At 50.4% G+C, this 19,030-nt stretch overlaps 1 protein-coding gene across 2 annotated transcripts in view; it reads right to left on the minus strand.

Moving 5' to 3' along the window:
* Nucleotides 1-19,030, minus strand: part of SIPA1L3 (signal induced proliferation associated 1 like 3) — a 170,223-nt gene that overhangs the window by 46,102 nt on the left and 105,091 nt on the right. For both annotated transcript variants that reach the window (XM_017881217.1, XM_017881222.1), the window contains 2 exons: nt 9,574-9,825; nt 8,337-8,474 (listed from right to left, as the gene is read on the minus strand). In XM_017881217.1, the coding sequence (XP_017736706.1) occupies nt 8,337-8,474; nt 9,574-9,825 (390 nt within the window). The remainder of the gene's footprint in view (nt 1-8,336; nt 8,475-9,573; nt 9,826-19,030) is intronic.

The following is a 19,030-nucleotide window of genomic DNA, read 5'->3' on the forward strand; positions in this document are numbered from 1 at the left end:
GAAAAAATACAAAAATTAGCCAGGTGTGGTGGTGTGTGCCTGTGACGTCCCAGCTACTTGGGAGGCTGAGGCAGGAGAATCACTTGAACCTGGGACGGGGGGGTTGCAGGTTGCAATGAGCTAAGATTGCGCCACTGTGCTCCAGCCTGGACGACAGAGTGAGAGTCCATTTCAAAAAAACAAAAAACAAACAAAAAAAAGTGTTGATATTGCAATTCCCTGGTTGGCTCCTGGCACCTGTACTTTCAACTTGGGAGGATCTGGCAGGGGGAGATGAGGTGATAAACTGGGATCCCCCAAGATGCCAAAGAGGAAGTAATTGACTTATTCAGGGTCATCCTGCCAGCTCAAAGCCGGGACTGTCTCTACAGAGACAGTCTAACCCCCTGGCTTCAACGCCCTGAGCACAGTAGAGGGATGTTTCAAGGAGCACTGCACTCTCTGAAAACTCAACTTTACTCACTTGCCAGGAAAAAACACACCATCCTCCTTGCCCTTAACCAGACCTTGACCTCTGACACTTCCAGGAAAGGAAGACAGAGCCCAAACACAGGATGTACAAAACGTGAATTCTTACTTTTCTCAAAGTCTGAGGGCCCAGTTTCCAGCAATCAAAGGGATTTTACAAAAGCAACTTTGACTATAAGCAATCTTCACCTTACTAGCTGACTTCACACCTGGCTAGCTGCCTGGTAAAATGTGGCTCCATCCTTGCTGGAGATTGGAGTGTTGATGCACTTATTCAGTTTTCCCAAAAAGTCGCTGTGAAATCCTCAGCACTCAGGAAAAATGGCTAGGATGAGCCCGGGGAGAGCAGAAAGTCTGAGTGGCAGACGCTGCAGGCTGCTCCCCATGACTAGTCTCTCCTTCCTCCTTGGTAACAGAATCCCAACTGTATCTGGGGCAGCAATGAGACTGGATCACCAGACTACATGTCCCAGGATCCCTTGCAGCTCTGGCCAATGAGATAAAAGTGGAGGCGCCACACGTGACTTCCAGCTTCGAAGCCTCCTCACCAGTGTGCTGCGGGTGCCTTTGCCTCACCACCTCCTCAAGGCTACAGCTTGAAAAGCCACCTTGAACCAGGAGGCAAAAGGCCAAGGACAGCGATACCATCAAGGAGGAGGGGCCTGGTTTCCTGTCAATGTGGGGAAAGAAACAATCTTGTCAGAACTACTATTTTGTATACTATGCAGCTAAACCTAATCGTAACAGATAGACCCTTCTCTTTCATTGGGCATATTTGACCTTGTTTCATCTCTCAGCTACTCTCCCCAATCAGACAACCTGTACTTTATCCAACCATGACTTCTCTTGCTAACAAGACTTTTTTTGTTTTTTTGAGACGGAGTCTTGACCTATTGCTTAGGCTGGAGTGCAGCAGTGACGCGAACTTCCACTTCCAGCGTTCAAGCGATATTCTCTTGCCTCAGCCTCCCAAGGGAAGACAGGCACGTGCCAAGATGCCAAGCTAATTTTGTATTTTTAGTAGAGATGAGGTTTCACCATATTGGCCAGGCTGGTCTCAAACTCCTCAAGTGATCTGCTTGCAACTGCCCACCTCGGCCTCCCAAAGTGCTGGGATTATAGGTGTGAGCCACTGTGCCCCACCCAACTAACAAGACTTTTTATCATCCCAATGCAAACTGACCTGTGTTGGCCATTCATTGGGATGCTGAACATATCCCATCCGGGACCATGTCTATCACTGTCCAATTTTGGTCAAACTGATTGGAAATCGGGACATCCCAGCATCTCATCACACACAGCTCTGGGGAAACATCTCTGGCAGTACAGAAGATCAAATTGCTGTCTTTAACCTCATCTGAGTAATTTTAAAGTAATTATCTCTTTTTGGAAGATAACTCACTTTATAGATAAAGGGTTTGGGGTTTCGGGAGGAGCTGACTCGCTGTGGTTTCAGGTGTCTCCAGGCAGAAGCTGGAGGTACTAACTCTGGGGAGGCACCTCACAGGGAGCAGGGTTGGGCTATGGGATGCTGGCTTGAGCTTCCCTTTTGGCCACAGAGGAAAGCACCAAGACAGACAGCACCGTGGGCAGGAGCCTCGCCGGGCAGAGCTCCCACCTGCTCTGTCAGTCTCACACACTAACCGATGGAACAATAGACAGGTAAATGACAGGATGCCTGGGCAAAATGATGGTCAGATGATGTAGCCTTGTTGGCTGCCACCCCAGCAGTCATCACCTTCTCTGTTCCTGCTTGCCCAGATTCCACTCTGGCAGCCAGCCCTCTGTCAACGTGACTTGAGTAAATCCTGACAGTTAACACAGCCACAGGGGTGCAATGTAACCTTGCCAGGGGTTGAGGGGTGGGCAAATGATCCAGTTCCTTCCTTCCTTTTTTTTTTGAGACAGAGTCTTGTTCTGTCACCCAGGCTAGAGTGCAGTGGCACGATCTCAGCTCACTGCAACCTCCGCCTCCCGGGCTCAAGTGATTCTCCTGCCTCAGCCTCCTGAGTAGCTGGGACTACAGGCACCTGCCACCGCACCCAGGCTAACTTTTGTATTTTTAGTAGAGACGGGGTTTCACCATCTTGGCCAGGCTGGTCTCAAACTCCTGACCTCGTGATCCACCCACCTGGGCCTCCCAAAGTGCTAGGATTACAGGCTTGAGCCACCGAGCCCAGCCCCTTCCCTCTTAATTAATTAATTATTTTGGGACAGAGTTTCAGTCTGTCACCCAGGCTGGAGTGCAATGTTGCACACCTGGCTCACTGAAGCCTTGACAGCCCGGGCCCAAGCAATCCTCCCACCTCAGCCTCCCAAAGTGCTATGTCAGGGTCAGTCCTCTGGAACCATAGTCCTGGGTTCTCATCTTGGCTCTGTTACATCCTGGCAGAGACCTTAGCCAAGTGAATTCACCTCACTGAGCTGTAGTTTTCCCTCCGTAAAATGAGGGTAATTAAACTACCCACCTCAAGGAGTTGCTGAAAGGAGTCACTGAGATCACGCATAGAGATCAATGGAACTCAGAAACAGATCCACACAAGGATATCCAATTAATTCTGCACTCCCCATTTTGCCTTAAGGAACAAAAGCAGTTTTTGCCTTAAGGAACAAAAGCAGTACAGTGGAGTGGGGGTAACCTTTTCAATAAATAGCGCTGGAGTAAATCAGACAACCATAGGCAATCAAGGAACCTCAACCTAAACCTCTCACCTTATACAAAAATTAAAACAAAACTCAAAATGGATCATGGACTTAAATGTAAAACAGTAAAACTTCCAGAAAAAAACACGAGAAAATCTTCAGGACCCAGCACTAAGCAGAGTTCTTAGACAACACCAAAAACCTGATCCATAAAATTAAAAAACAACAACAAAAAAAGATAATTTGGGCCTTATCAAAATAAAAAACTTAGGCTGGGTATGGTGGCTCATGCCCGTAATCCCAGCACTTTGGGAGGCCAAGGCAGGAGGATCACTTTAGCCCAGGAGTTTGAGACCAGCCTGGCCAACATGGCGAAACTCTGTCTCTACTAAAAATACAAAAACTAGCTGGGAGGGTTGTGCATACCTGTAATCCCAGCTTCATGGGAGGTTGAGGCATGAGAATCGCTTGAACCTGGGAGGCAGAAGTTGCAGTGAGCCGAGATGGCACCCTGCACTCCGGCCTGGGCAACAGAGCAAGACTCCGTCTCAAAAAATAAATAAATAAATGCATAAAAATAAAAAATAAAATAAAAAACTTTTGTTCTGTGAAAGACCCTGTAAAAAAGACAAACTAAAGGCTGGGAGGAAACATTTGCAAATCGCATATCTGACAAAGGACTTGTATTTAGAACGTCCAAAGAACTCTCAGACACTGAACACCATTGCATCCAATTAGAAGACGCACAAAAGACATGCACAGGCACTTCACTGAAGAGGATACAGGATTGGCAAATAAGGCATGAAAAGGTGTTCAACATCCTTAGCCATTAGGAACATGCACATTAAAATCACAGTGAGATATCGTTGCACACCTATCAAAATAGCTAAAATGAGAAACAGTGACAACGCCAAATGTGAGGATGTGGAGACCCGGATCACTCACGCTCTGCTGATGGGAATGTAAAATGATACAGACACTCTGGAAAACAGTTTGGCAGTTCCTTTTCAAACTAAAAATGGACTTACCATACGGTAAGCAATTGTACTCCTGGGCATTTATCCCAGAGAAATGAAAACTTATTTTCATGCAGAAACCTGTATGCCTGAATGTACATGTTCACCACATGAATATTTATAATAGCCAAAACTCGGAAACTACCCAAATGTCTTTCTTTTAAATTTTTTTAAAATATATTTTAATATTTTAAAAAACTTTATTTCAACCCAGAAGCATAGATTCAAAGTGTCCTGAATATGCACCCCCCCAAATGTCTTTTGATGGGTGAGTGGTTAAACTGTGGTATAGGGTGAGTGGTTAAACTGTGGTATATCCAGACTATGGAATAAACAGCATAATGAATGAACTAGAGACTCGCGATAACGTGGATGAACCTTAATGATATTCTGCTGAGTGAAAAAGACAACCTCTGAAGCATACGTACATCCAATTTCTTTTATCTAACATTCATCATGAAACAACAACAATTAAAGAAGACAGGCTGGGTGCGGTGGCTCACGCCTGTAATCCTAGCACTTTGGGATGTCCAGGTGGGAGGATAGCTTGAGGCAAGGACTTCAAGACCAGTCTCGGCAACACAGGGAGACCTTGTCTCTACGAAAGAAAAGAAAAATTGGCTGGGTGTGGTGGTGCATGCCTGCAGTCCTAGCTACTTGCAAGGCTGAGATGGGAGGACTGCTTGTGCCCAGGAGAGTGAGGCTTCAGTGAGCTATGATCGTGCCATTGCACTCCAGCCTGGTTGGCAGAGTGAGACTATGTCTCCAAAAAAAAAAAAAAAAAAAGAGCCTCAGAACAGATGAATGGTGAATGCTAGGGGTTAGGCGTAGGGGGAGGAGATGGGTGTGGCTATAAAAGGATAGCGTGAGGCACCCCGTGATGGTTACACAAGACTTCACGTGTGATAAAATTGCGCACAGCTACAGACACACACACACAAATGAGTGCATGCATAACTGGTGAATTCCGAATAAGCTGTAGGCCTGTACCCATGTCAACCTCCTGCTTTGATATTGCGTTATAACCATACAAGATGTTAACAATAGGGGAGGCTGCGCGAAGGGTTCAGGCTCACAAGACCTCCCCGTATTTTTTTTTTTTTTTTTGGAGATGGAGTTTTTGCTCTTGTTGCCCAGGCTAGAGTGCAGTGGCACAATCTTGGCTCACTGCAACCTCCACCTAGCGGGTTCAAGTGATTCTCTCGCCTCAGTTTCCTGAGTAGCTGGGATTACAGGCGCATGCCACCATACCCGGCTAATTTTTTTGTATTTTTAGTAGACACGGGGTTTCATCATGTTGGCCAGGCTGGTCTCGAACTCCTGACCTCAGATGATCCACCCACCTTGGCCTCCCAAAGTGCAGGGATTACAGGCATGAGCCACTGTGCCTGGCCACCCGTATGTTTTTTTTTGGCAACTTCCTGTGACTCAATAATTATTACAAAATAAAAAGTTAAAAGAAAATATAAAGGGAGATACCAAGATTTTAGGGAAAAACAAAAACAAAACAGTTCCCAAGAGCTTTCGGTAACACCACTGCCACCACCTTTGTTACGGGCAAGTTGCTCTAACTGCCATTTCCAACCTCAGCCCCTGCGACATGTCGCCTGGGTGCCCCCACACCCCGTGTCCCACACACACCAGATTCCTCTCCGATTCTCCCGTGTTTTACAGCATCCTGCTTGTTCATGTCTGTGGCCTTTGCTCTGTTTGGAATGACTTTTTTTCTCTGTGGCAAACTCCTATTAGTCCCTCAAAATTCTGTTCAGATGTCACCTCCTCCAGGGAGCCAGCCTAGACCTCCAGGGCTGGGCTGTGTTCCCTCTTCCTCTATTAGAGTGCTCATCAGAGTACACGTGGTTTTTACCATCCTCTCCATCACGATCAGCAAGGGCTGACTACACAATCCCCTCGCAACTGAGTATCTCAGATACTCCTCCTGGCACGCCAGAAAGCTCTTGAGACCCTTTGCTGAATGAAAGCTGAATGGTGTGGCTACTAGAAGAAGAAACGGTGGGTATGTTTCCCCAGTTGAACAAGAGGCTTAGAATCTAACAATGGATGAGTGTGGCGACTCTCAGAGAATGGTCCCTGGTGCAGCACCCTGAACCTACTAGGTTAGAAATTCAGGGCTCAGGCCGAGTAATCTGTATTTTAACAAGTCCTCCTCTGGATGATTCCAGTGCCTGCTAAAGACTGAGAACCACTGGTTTGGTGGCCTGATTCCTTATCTTAAGGTAGGTGGTTTCATTTTTTTTTTATTTTTTTATTTTTTTTGAGACGGACTCTCACTCTGTCGCCCAGGCTGGAGTGCAGTGGCCGGATCTCAGCTCACTGCAAGCTCCGCCACCCGGGTTCACGCCATTCTCCTGCCTCAGCCTCCCGAGTAGCTGGGACTACAGGCGCCCGCCACCTCGCCCGGCTAGTTTTTTGTATTTTTTAGTAGAGACGGGGTTTCACAGTGTTAGCCAGGATGGTCTCGATCTCCTGACCTCGTGATCCGCCCGTCTCGGCCTCCCAAAGTGCTGGGATTACAGGCTTGAGCCACCGCGCCTGGCCAGGTGGTTTCATTTTTAACAAACCCACTCACTCCATTCTTTCATCCAATATATACCAAAGATCAGCCATGTGTCGAACTCTGTACTATGTGATGGGAGGTCTTGAAGAACACACTTACGCTCTCTCTTTCTCGCTCTCTGACAGGTGCATACACATGCACGTGCGCAAGCACGCACACTCTTAGCTGGCTAATAAAGATGGAGAGTGCTCAAGGCCACGGTCAGGAAATACACAGGGAATTGGGGGGCAGTGCCTTGCCTCAAGAGGGAGCTCCAGAGAAGCATTCTGGAGAGGGGCACAGAAGCTTGAGTTGGTAGGACAGGGGGAGTGGGGGTGAGGAGTGTGAAGCACATTCAGGCCAAGGAAGGAATACCATCAAGGCTGTGAAATGCAGACAGTCCCCCTCTAGGAAGCTGGGAGTGGCCAGTGTGGCTGACATGTGGCACTGCACAAGACTCGCAGGGTGCCAGGGGCCTTGGTGGCCACAGGGAGGGGCCAAAGCTGTGTCCTGAGGGCTCTGGGAGTGGTGAGAGGGTTTGGAGCAGGGGGCACGCATGTTCAGATATAGAAAGATCTGGCCAGGTGCGGGGGCTCACACTTGTAATCTCAGCACTTTGGGAAGCTGAGGCGGGCGGATCACTTGAGGTCAGGAGTTTGAGACCAGTCTGGCCAACATGGTGAAACTCCGTCTCTACTAAAAATACAAAAATTAGCTTGGTGTGGTGGCAGGAGCCTGTAGTCCTAGCTACTCAGGCGGCTGAGGCAGGAGAATCACTTGAACCTGGGAGGCAGAGGTTGCAGTCAGCCAAGATCATACCACTATACTCTAGCCTGGGCAACAGAGCGGTCTCAAAAAAAAAAAAAAAAGGACACAGAAAGATCCCTCTGGCTGTTAAGTGGAGGGTAGACCAGAGGAGGTGAGATGAAGGCTGGAAGCCCACTGTGGTGGCCTGGGCAAGAAAGCAGGGAAAGGAGGCGGGATGGGTGACACAGATGCTCAGGAGGAGGACCACTGCAGGGAGAAGGAGGAAGGGGACATTCACAGGAGGAGGCCCACAGCTCAGGCCCAAGGACTGGGATTGATGTGGCTGCCCCAGGGACCTGGGGGCGGAGGAAGAACAGAGGGCACGAGGGCTGAAGGCAGCTGGGGAGTAAGCTCAGCCGGGGCCAGAGCCTGAAGGGCCTTGAATGCCAAGTTTATCCTGAGGACACTGAGGAGTCATGGAGGGTTTGGGGAGATCTCTCAGGCTCCCAGGTTGCAGATGGACACAAGCGGGCAGAACTGAAGCCTGAAAGATCTCAAAAACTGGGTAATGCTGGCAGCCGGGTCGTAGGGACTTAGGGCTGGAGAGAGTTAGATGCGTGGCCGTGCTGGATGGTGGACGCTCTTCCTTGACAGGTGTCAAGAGAACAGCAACCACAATTCTGCTGCAAGGAAAGCCAACGATGGGTCCCGCCCAGCCCGGCCCAGTTTTGCTCCAAAACATGAGACATAACCACCCCATGGGGCTGGGTCCTCTGAGGACCTTCAGGGGTCCAGAAACACCATAAAATGGCAAATAAAATTGTGGGGGTGTGCATTTCCTGGGGAAGAAGGAGCCACAGTTTTCATCAGATCCCTTAACATGAAAAGAATGGAGAGAGGCTGACCTTTCTGGGGATGGCTTGTATCTCACGTAGGTGGCCGAGCCGGGGGTGGAGAAGCTCCCAGAAGGCTGTCGGTAGGGAGGGACTCTGTCGGCCCCTGCTGGTGATACTGTGTAAGGGGTTTCTGGGAAGCTGACAGGCCTGGAAGGAGACAAGGGGAGGAAGGAGGCGGAGGGTGAGTGGGAGGGTACCCCTGCCCTGGGAGGATGGACAGACAGACCTTTCCCCTGCCCAGCCACATCCCTTCTGCTGTCCACTGCTCAGGAGGAAGGGGAGGATGCTGAGCACAGGGTGAGAGAAGCTGGGATGCCCCTCTGCCCCCTCTTCCCGGATCCATTACGGCTGCCCCCAACCCACAGCTTTTGCAGGCTGCCCAAGACCGTTCTCGCCTCTGCCGCCCCGGGGATGAGATGTCCCTCTGCAAGTTGGATTCCTTCATTTTGGGGAAAATTTTCTTTTATCTTTTAATATATAATATCTTCAAAAGAGTATCTATAAGTTATATATGTCATCATCATAAAACGAACTCCCTGAAGGTACCACCCAACCCTGGGACTAGAATGGTGGTGATAATATCTATCCGTGGGCTTCCCCACTTCCATTTCCCTGCCTCCTCCAGGAAGAAATCACTGTCCTAAATTTTGTGCTTATCAGTCCCTTCACCTTAAAAATAACAGAGATTTTTTTTTTTTTTTCAGAGATGAAGTATTGCTCAGTCTGGGGTGCAGTGGTGCAATCACAGCTCACTGCAGCCTCCAACTCCTGGGCTCAAGCCATCCTCCCACCTCAGCCTCTTGGGTGGCTGGGACCACAGGTGTGCATCACGCCTGGCTAATTTTTAATAAATGTTTTTTATAGAGTCAGGGTTCCGATATGTTGCCCAAGCTCTCTAACCCCTGGCCTCAAGCAATGCTCCTGCCTTGACTTCCCACAATGTTGGGATTACAGGCGTGAGCCACTGTGCCCAGCCTAAAAAAGCAGAGCTTTAATCGTCTACTTAGTATAGTGAATTTCTAACTCAGATGCTGAGCTCCCCAGCACTGGGTCCCAAACAAGAGGCCTATGGTGAAAGCTGAAGGGAAGGAGGGAGGGAGGAACAAGGGAGACATAAGGATAAGAAGGAAGGTCGAAAGCCTGAGGTGATGAAGAGGATGGAAGAAATAGTGCGGAGAGGGAGGGGCGGAGGATAGGTGTGGGCCGGTGGGGATTGGGAAGTGCTTGGCCCCCTGCAAGTGCTTACCTCTTGCTGTGCAGTGGCTGGGACTCCCGGAAGGGGACTATGGGGGTCTGCTTCGGGGGCCGGCTCAGGGACTGGGCGTGGCCGGGGGTGGTTGGAGTGGCCCACTTGGAGGCTGGTAGAGAGTTATGGGATGCGGGCCCGCTCCACTGCCAGGGAGGATTGCTGCGGTATGGGGGCCGGCCCCCAGGAGTGATGCTTTCCTGCTCCGTCTTGGGCTCCGAGGTATTCATGTCATAGGTCTCCGGCCAACCCCTGGGGAGAAAAACTGCGTTATTCAGAAAGACCCCAGCCCACCAACATGTGGGCCTGCTGTCTAGGCTGGGTTTTCCTGGCCCAATACAAACTGGGATGGCCTATTTTTTTTTTTTTTTTTTTTGAGACAGAATCTTGCTCTGTCACCTAGGCTGGAGCAGAGTGGCACGACCTTGGCTCACTGCAACCTCTGCCTCCCGGGTTCAAGCGGGTTCCGGCTAATTTTTGTATTTTTAGTAGAGAAAGAGTTTCACCATGTTGGCCAGGCTGGTCTTGAACTCCTGACCTCAGGTGATCCACCTGCCTCGGCCTCCCAAAGTGCTGGGATTACAGGAGTGAGTCACTGCACCTGGCTGGGGATGGTCTATTTTAAAAGTCGAGTAAATACCCCTTAAAATGGTCTGAAACTTACCAGCTCATAGTCTTCAACCAGGATGGGACCCAACACAGGGGCTCCAACTGCTTGGCCCTTTCCACCTCATCTCTTCTCCCCTCCTCCCACTCTCTCTGTTCCCTCCCCTCGCTTCTACCTGACCCAGACCACAGGGCTGCCAGTGTCCTCCACAGACCTGCCTGGCCCCCCTTAGCGGTCCTCAGGGCCAGAAAAGCAGATGTCCTCAGAATCAAAGGACAGTAACTGCCTTGTTCCAAAGAATCTTAAAGGCAGCTGGAAGAGGAGCAGGTGACCTACTTTGCAGGGTGGTTTAAAAAAAAAAAAAAAGCCCTGAAATCCACAACCTTGAAATAGATGCAGAGAGGCCTATGACTCCCGCTAGACCAGGCTGGCACATGCACCGCGGTGCTCCTGGCTTGAGGTAGGGAGATCCGCCGGCTGGGCTGGCATTCTCCACTGCCACTGCAGCGCCACACGGGAGGGGTCCCTGAGCTGTGCTCATGAAATCCACCTTCCGGCAGCTGTGAGAGCTGAGCTCAGAGGAGCCTTCAGCCTGGAAGCTCCCATGCGCCCATCAAGCTGATCCTCTGAGGGTCTCCTGAGTTCCCTGGAGCCACCCAGTTCATGGCCATCCAGCAAAAGGTCTGGTGGATATGGTGGTTCGGAGGCTGCTATGGTCTGGATGTGGGTTCCCCCAAAAGTCATGTGATGGAAACTTAACCCCCAATGCCACTGTTGGGAGGTGGGGCCTGGTGGGAGGAGCTTAGGGCAGAGCCCTCATGAATGGATGAATGCTGCTATAGAAAGGGCTTGCGGGAGTGGGTTCTCTCTCTCTTCTGCTCTTCTGCTGTGTTTGGACATGGCGTTCCTGTCCTCCAGAGGTCACAGGGTTCAAGGCACCATCATGGAAGCAGAAAGACCAGGCCCTATCCTGCCAGTGCCTGGATCTTGAACCTGTAGCCCCCCCAACTGTGAGAAATGTATTTCTGTTATCAGTTATCCGATCTCATGTATTCTGTCAAAGATGCACAAAACAGACTAAGACACAGGTGGATGCTCTCTGGCACCCAGGGCCTGACACACTGCACCCCTCGGTAGCACCATGGCTGGAACTGACCCTTGGCAGTGTCTTCTGGCTGTCTCTTTGGATTGGCAGCTGCCAATGTCTCACCAGGCACCAGGTGAGGAACAATAACAATATGAATGTCTAACAGAGCCTATAGACATGCCAGGCCTGGGCAGAGGTGGGGACAGGTATCATCACTGTCTCTGGGCAATGCACACCTGCCATTCCTGCCTGCCTGGTGTCTCTCCCCTTACCCCCTCTCTCCTGATAACAGGTCTTTGTTAATATGGGCTCTGGGTGGGGCTGACCCCACTTCTTGGCTCCAGGTATGAGCATGTGACCCAGGTCTGACCAATCAGAAGTTTTCTCCAAGCCCCAACCCCAACACGGTGACTAGCACAGAATTGTCCTGCGCTCTAGGCAGGGCCAACAAGAGATAACAAGCATCAGTTGTTTGTTCTTTTTGAGATGGAGTCTTGCTCTGTCACCCAGGCTGGAGTGCAATGGTGAGATCTCGGCTCACTGCAACGATTCCTGTGCCTCAGCCTCCTGAGTAGCTAGGACTACAGGCACGTGCCACCACACCCAGCTGATTTTTGTATCTTTAGTAGAAATGGCATTTCACCATGTTGCCCAGGCTGGTGTCGAACGCCTGACCTCAAGTAATCCAACTTCCTTGGCCTCCCAAAGTGCTGGGATTACAGGCGTGAGCCACCACACTAAGTCCTTTTTTTTTTTTTTTTTTTTTTGAGATAGAGGTGGGTGGATCACCTGAGGTCAGGAGCTCAAGACCAGCCTGGCCAACATGGTGAAACCCCATCTCTACTAAAAATACAAAAATTAGCCAGGCATGGTGGCATGTGCCTATAATCCCAGCTACTAGGGAGGCTGAGGCAGGAGGATCACTTGAACCTGGGAGGCGGAGGTTGCAGTGAGCCAAGATCATGCCACTGCACTCTAGCCTGGACAACGGAGCAAGACTCCATCTCAAAAAAAGAAAAAAAAAAAATGAAGGCAGCATGCAGCATGGTGCAGTACAGAGCCAGGGCTGCGGGGCCAGATGGCTGGTTCAGATTCTAGCCCGGTTATCACCTATATGGGTTTGCATGAGGAATTCTCTTCTCAGAGCCCCAGTTTCCTAATCTGTAAGATGGGGCTGGCTGTGAGCATTCTCTGAGCGTTAGCAGAGTCTGCACGTGCCAAGTGCTTAACAACTCAGAGCTGATGCGGTTGCCTACTCCGGCTGATTCTAAGGACAGTCTGCCTGCTTTTCCCATAAACAGAAGCAAAAGCCTCGCTTCCGCTTTCTGAAATCCAGCCAAACCACCTTGGGGCTCTGGAAAAGATTCTGCTCCAGCTCCTCCCGGCTCTCGCCCTCCCCAGTGATCTGAAAATGACCATCATCTAAATCATCAAGAGCTCAGCAAATAATGAGGGTTCCTGGGGCTCACCCCAGCTTACATGTAACAGAATCTCCACTGAGGCAGGGCCCAAGGATCTGCATTTGACTGAGCTGCCTGTGATGATGTTGATACACAGTAACATTTGAGAAGGCCCGCTTCATGTATTGATTAAAAAAAAATTTTTTTTTTGAGATGGAGTCTTGCTCTGTCACCCTTGTTGGTGTGCAGTGGCATGGTCTTGGCTCACTGCAGTCTCCACCTCCCGGGTTCAAGTGATTCTCCTGCCTTAGCCTCCTGAGTAGCTGGGATTACAGGCCCGCCACCACGCCCGGCTGATTTTTGTATTTTTAGTAGACACTGGGTTTCACTATGTTGTCTAGGCTCGTCTCGAACTCCTGATCTCAGGTGATCCACCTGCCTCGGCCTCCCAAAGTGTTGGGATTACAGGCATGAGCCACCGTGTTGGACCCTTGAATTGTTTTTAAGGATTAAAATGACATAAGACGCATCCCTGTTTCCCACTCCCATCCTCCAGTTTCAACTACCGGAAGCAACCACTGCTCCCAGTGTCTTACGCATTCTTTCAGAAATATCTTATACAGGAAAGCAAAATATTATTTAAAATAGTAACAAAGTCCAGGCACAGTGGCTCATGCCTATAATCCTAGTACTTTGGGAGGCTAGGGTGGAAGGATTACCTGAGCCTAGGAGTTCGACCCCAGCCTAGGCAACATAGGGAGGCCCTGTCTCTACAAAAAAATTTTAAAAAATTATCTGGGCATGGTAGCACATGCCTATGGTCCCAGCTACTTGGGAGACAGAAGAGGGAAGATCACTTGAGCCTGGCAGGTCAAGGATGCAGTGAGCCATGATCACACCACTGCATTCTAGCCTGGGCAACAGAGTGAGACTATCTCAAAAAAATTAAATAGGCCGGGCACGGTGGCTCACGCCTGTAATCCCAGCACTTTGGGAGGCCGACACGGGCGGATCACGAGGTCAGGAGATCGAGCCCATCCTGGCTAAAACGGTGAAACTCTGTCTCTACTAAAAATACAAAAAAAAATTAGCCGGCCACGGTGGTAGGTGCCTGTAATCCCAGCTACACGGGAGGCTGAGGCAGGAGAATGGCGTGAACCCGGGGGGCGCGGAAGCTTTTGCAGTGGAGCCGAAGGATCGCGGGGGGGCCATTTTGCCACTTCCCCAAGGGCCTGGGGGAACCAGGAAGCGGAGGGGGGACTTTCCATCTCAAAAAAAAAAAAAAAAAAAAAAAAAAAAAAAATTAAATAAAATAAAATAAAATAGTAATACAAAGACTAGCACGTTATACCTCTGTATAGTATCTTGCTTTTTTTTTTTTTTCTATTCTCAATTAACAATATATTGGCTGGGTGCAGGGGCTGATGGCTGTAATCCCAGCACTTGGGGAGGCTGAGGCAGGTGGATCGCTTGAGGTCTAGAGTTTGAGACCAGCCTGGCCAACATGGAGAAATACCATCTCTACTAAAATACAAAAATTAGTTGGGTATGGTGGTGGGCTTTTGTAATCCCAGTCAGTTGGGAGGTCGAGGCAGGAGAATTGCTTGAACCCGGGAGGCTGAGGTTGCAGTGAGCTGAAATCGCACCACTGCACTCCAGCCTGGGCAAGGAGAGTAAAACTTCGTCTAAAAAAAGAAGAAAAACAAAACATAACAAACAAAACTTCAGCCTTGTGGCCCGGGGGTAGGAGGAAGACACTGTGCATTCTCCTCCGTGTCTGAGAGGGAGAGCATGGGGTCGGCGTGCAAGCCATGCAGCCTGGCTGGTAGCAGTGATGGCACTTCTGTCCCGTCCTCACTGCTCCCCTCAGAGTTCACTGCAACAGACATTTGAGCCAGGGTTGCATCAAGAGGCTGGAGAGAGCCCAGAGCCAGGGTTATCAGCCCTGCAAATGAGGTCAGCTACACACCTCTGCATTTGAAAAACAACAAAAACCACCCAAGTCCTGACCCACGCCCACCCCTGCAAATGGGAGATCCTGTTTCAGCAGCCGCCTTGCAAAGGGAGCAGGAGGGAAGGTCTTCCTCCCGAACAGGGCAGGGAGAACTTGTCTGTCTGGTTGTACTCTCCCTGGCCCTGTCTCCCCAAAAGCTGGAGAACCGCAGACTTTTCTTTGCGTTTCATTTGGCCCTACCTGCATGTTTGGGGTGGCAGTCATGCGACGGGCGAGCTGGCTTATCGTGTGCACCCATGGGAGTGTGTGGAGAAGGATGCGTGTCCTTCCCCGAGAGGCGTAGTCACCAGGGCATTCGCCTGTGGGGTTATCTGGCCTTGACTTGCCCCTGCAGAGATCTGAGCAGGTGTGGCTGTGCTTTGGCTCCGGGCAGAGGAGGAAGGCGGCAGGGGAAGAGGGCTGGGAACGGGAGATACCTGGGGCGTGACTGGAGTCCTGAGGCTGAGCCATCGGGGGTGTGGGTAGGGGTGGCCACACCCTCAGGTTCAGGGTTTAGGCCTGCCTAGAACTGTCCCCCACCAGGTGAAGAGAGAGCAAGCACGACTCAGGAAGGTGAGGGTGGGGAAATCACTCACATGCCCGTGTATTAATAGCTCGTGATGGCTTTCGGAGACTGCACAGTATTAATGGAGACAGGCCAACCTGGATTTGAATTTTTTTTGCTGCTTACTAGCTGTGCAACACGGCAAAGTGATTTGTTTGCCCTGGGCCTCGGTTTTCTCATCTATAAAGCAGAGATCACACCAGCCCTGGTGTGAGCCCAGCAAGGTCATCTGTGAATACGGTACTCATCGTCACCCCATCTTGTGTCCTCCTCTTGGCTCAATCTGCTACAGCCACGCAGGTCCTCTTTCTGGTCTGTCTCCGAGCCAAGGGCCTTTGCTCTCACCTTCGGGCCTTCCCAGACCACCCTGTCCAATGTGGGTTATGTGCCCTTTACAGTCCTCACATCCAGTACCTCAGCACCAGTGTCTCTCACGCGCCTCCTATAGGCCAAGTACTGTCCCTTTTTTTTTTTTTTTTTCCTGAAATGTAGTCTCGCTCTGTCACCCAGGCTGGAGTGTAGTGGCGCAATCAGCTCACTGCAACCTCTGCCTCCTGGGTTCAAGTGATTCTCCTGCCTCAGTCTCCCGAGTAGCTGGGATTACAGGCATGTGCCACCATGCCTGGCTAATTTTGTATTTTAGTAGAGACAGGGTTTCACCATATTGGCCAGGCTGGTCTCGAACTCCTGACCTTGTGATCTGCCCGCCTTGGCCTCCCAAAGTGCTGGGATTACAGGCGTGAGCCACCGAGCGTGTTTTTTTTTTTTTTGAGAAAGCTTCAGTGCAGTGGTGTGATCATGGCTTACTGCAGTCTCAGCCTCCTACCTCATCCTGAGTAGCTGAGACTACACGCATGTGCCATCATACCTAGCTAATTTTTAAAAATTTGGGCTGGGTGCGGTGGCTCACACTGTAATCCCAGAACTTTGGGAGGTCAAGATGGGCGGATCACATGAGGTCAGGAGTTTGAGACCAGCCTGGCCAACATGGTGAAACCCTGTCTCTGCTAAAGATACAAAAATTAGCTGGGTGTGGTAGTGCATGCCTGTAGTCTCAGCTACTCAGGAGGATGAGGCAGAAGAATTGCTTGCACCCAGGAGGCGGAGCTTTCAGTGAGCTAAGATCATGCCACTGCACTGTAGTCTGGGCAACAAGAGTAAAACTCTGTCTCAAAAAAAAAAAAAAAAAATTGTTGTAGTGGTGAGGTCTTGCTATGTTGCCTAGGCTGGTCTCAAACTGCTGGGCTCAAGTGATCCTCTGGCCTTGGCCTCCAAAAGTGCTGAGAGCCACCAGCACTCCACAGTCACAAGCCATTCACTGGGTCTGGCCTGTCCTATGTGCTTTACAAGTTGGATCTCTTCAACTTCACAAATGCTCTTATGGAAAGGACGTTCTTGTCCTTGTTTTACAAATGAGGAAACCAGGCACAGGGTGGCAAGGCCACTTCCCTAGGGATGCAGGTAACAAAGGGAAGAGCTGGGCTTTAAACCTAGACAGCCTGCCTCACTGCAGAGCCTGCCTCCCCCGCTATGCTCTCCTGCCTCCCCACTCTGTGATCTGAAATCATCTCATTCATTTACTTGTTTACTGTTTGTCTCCCCTGACCCACTGGGGCCTCACTCTATGAGGCCAAGGCCTCGGCTGTCCTCTGTGCACTGCTTCCAAAGCTGGGAACACGGTGCATCTCTCTCATTGGTCACTTCTGGAGGTTGCTAGGGACCAACTCATTATTCTGAAAACTGTTTTTATCTTGCCTTCTCTGTACAAATTATACCTCAGGGTAACTGAATGGTTACTGAAAGAAAGCTCTTTTTAGAAGCATTCCAACCAATACGTGAAGAAGGAACGACAGAATGAAGATGGCACTCGTCTGCAAGCTGTCATGAAATGATGGATCTAGGCAGTGCCTAGCAGTGGCTGCTTGGCTGTGAAACAGGGCTGAAGGGGACGTGTGGTGATGCTAGGTGCCGCTGTCTGAAGCCTATGCTTGCCTTTAGTGTCACTTGCAGAGGAACACCAGGCACGCAGTGCCTTCTTGCAGATGCATACCTAGGAGTGCTGCGGCCGAAAGACATCACATTGGGGCTTGAGCAAGCTTCGATCTTTGACTCTAGTTTACAGAAAATACCAGTGGTGGAGCAACAGGCTAAAGAACACCATGGGGAGGCCGCCAGCTAAAGCCAGGAAGTGGGAAATTCCAAGGACAGGTAACCTGGTTTTTTTCCAAAACAAACTGCAAGGAAAAGTCGAGGCGTGGTGGCTTATGTCTGTAATCCCAGCACTTTGGGAAGCTGTGGTGGGCAGATCACCTGAGATCAGGAGTTCAAGACCAGCCTGGGAAGCATGGTGAAACCCCATCTCCACGAAAAACACGAAATTTAGCCAGGCATGGTGCTGCACGCCTGTTGTCCCAGCTAATCAGGAGGCTGACACAGGAGAATCACTTGAACCCAGGAGGCGGAGGTTGCAGTGAGCCGAGATTGTGCCACTGCACTCCAGCCTGGGTAACAGAGCGAGACTCTGTCTCAAAGGAAAAAAAAAAGAGCCTCGAGAGATACATCAATCAAATGCAATAGGAGAATTCTTTTTTTTGTTGAGACGGAGCTTCATTCTTGTTGCCCAGGCTGAGTACAATGGTGCAATCGCAGCTCACCGCAACCTCTGCCTCCTGGATTCAAGCGATTCTCCTGCCTCAGCCTCCTGAGTAGCTGGGATTATAGGCATGCGCCACCACGCCCAGCTAATTTTGTATTTTTAGTAGAGACAGTGTTTCTCCCTGTTGATCAGGCTGGTTTTGAACTCCCACCTGGTGATCCGCCCGCCTTGGCCTCCCAAAGTGCTGGGATTACAGGCGTGAGTCACCGTACCCTGCCTAATAGGAGAATGCTGATGAACAACTGTTAAAAAAAAAAAAAAAAGAGATGAGATCTCCCTGTGTTGCCCAGGCTGGAGTGCTGTGGCACAATCATGGCTCCCTGTAGCTTCAGCTTCCTGGGCTCAAGTGATCCTCCCACCTCAGCCCGAAAATAGCTGGGGTTACAACTGCACTATTTTTTTTTTTCCTTTGTGCAGAGATGCAGACATGGGGGTCTCACTGTTGGCTAGGCTGGTCTTGAACTCCTGGCCTCAAGTGATCTTCCCACCTCAGCCTCCCAAAGCGTTGATTATAGGCGTGAACCCGGCCTAGATAGTTGACACTAAGAAATTACTGTTGGCTGGGCGCAGTGGCTCACGCCTGTTAACCCCAGCACTTTGGGAGGCCGTGGCAGATGGATCACGAGGTCAAGAGATTGAGACCATCCTGGACAACACGGCGAAACCCCATGTCTACTAAAAATACAAAAATTAGCTGAGCATGGTGGCATGTGCCGGTAGTCCCAGCTACTTGGGAGGCTGAGGCAGGAGAATCGCTTGAACCCGGGAGGCAGAGGTTGCAGTGAGCCGAGATCGCGCCAATGCACTTCAGCCTGGCAATAGAGCGAGACTCCATCTCACAAAAAAAAATAGTGTTAAGGTCAGGTGTGGTGGCTCAAGCCTGTAATCCCAGTACTTTGGGAGGCCCACGCAGGCAGATCACTTGAGGTCAGGAGTTGAGACCAGCCTGGCCAACATGGGGAAACTCTGTCTCTACCAAAAAATACAAACATTAGCTGGGCATGGTGGCACATGTCTGTACTTCCAGCCTCTCAGGAGGCTGAGGCTGAGGCAGGAGAATCGCCTGAACCGGGAGGTGGAGGTTGTACTGAGCCGAGATGGTGCCACTGCACTCCAGCCTGGGCAACAGAGTGAGATTCCATCTCAAAA

Source organism: Rhinopithecus bieti, unplaced genomic scaffold (genome assembly GCF_001698545.2).
Source record: "Rhinopithecus bieti isolate Rb0 unplaced genomic scaffold, ASM169854v2 scaffold_425, whole genome shotgun sequence".
Lineage (NCBI taxonomy): Eukaryota > Metazoa > Chordata > Mammalia > Primates > Cercopithecidae > Rhinopithecus > Rhinopithecus bieti.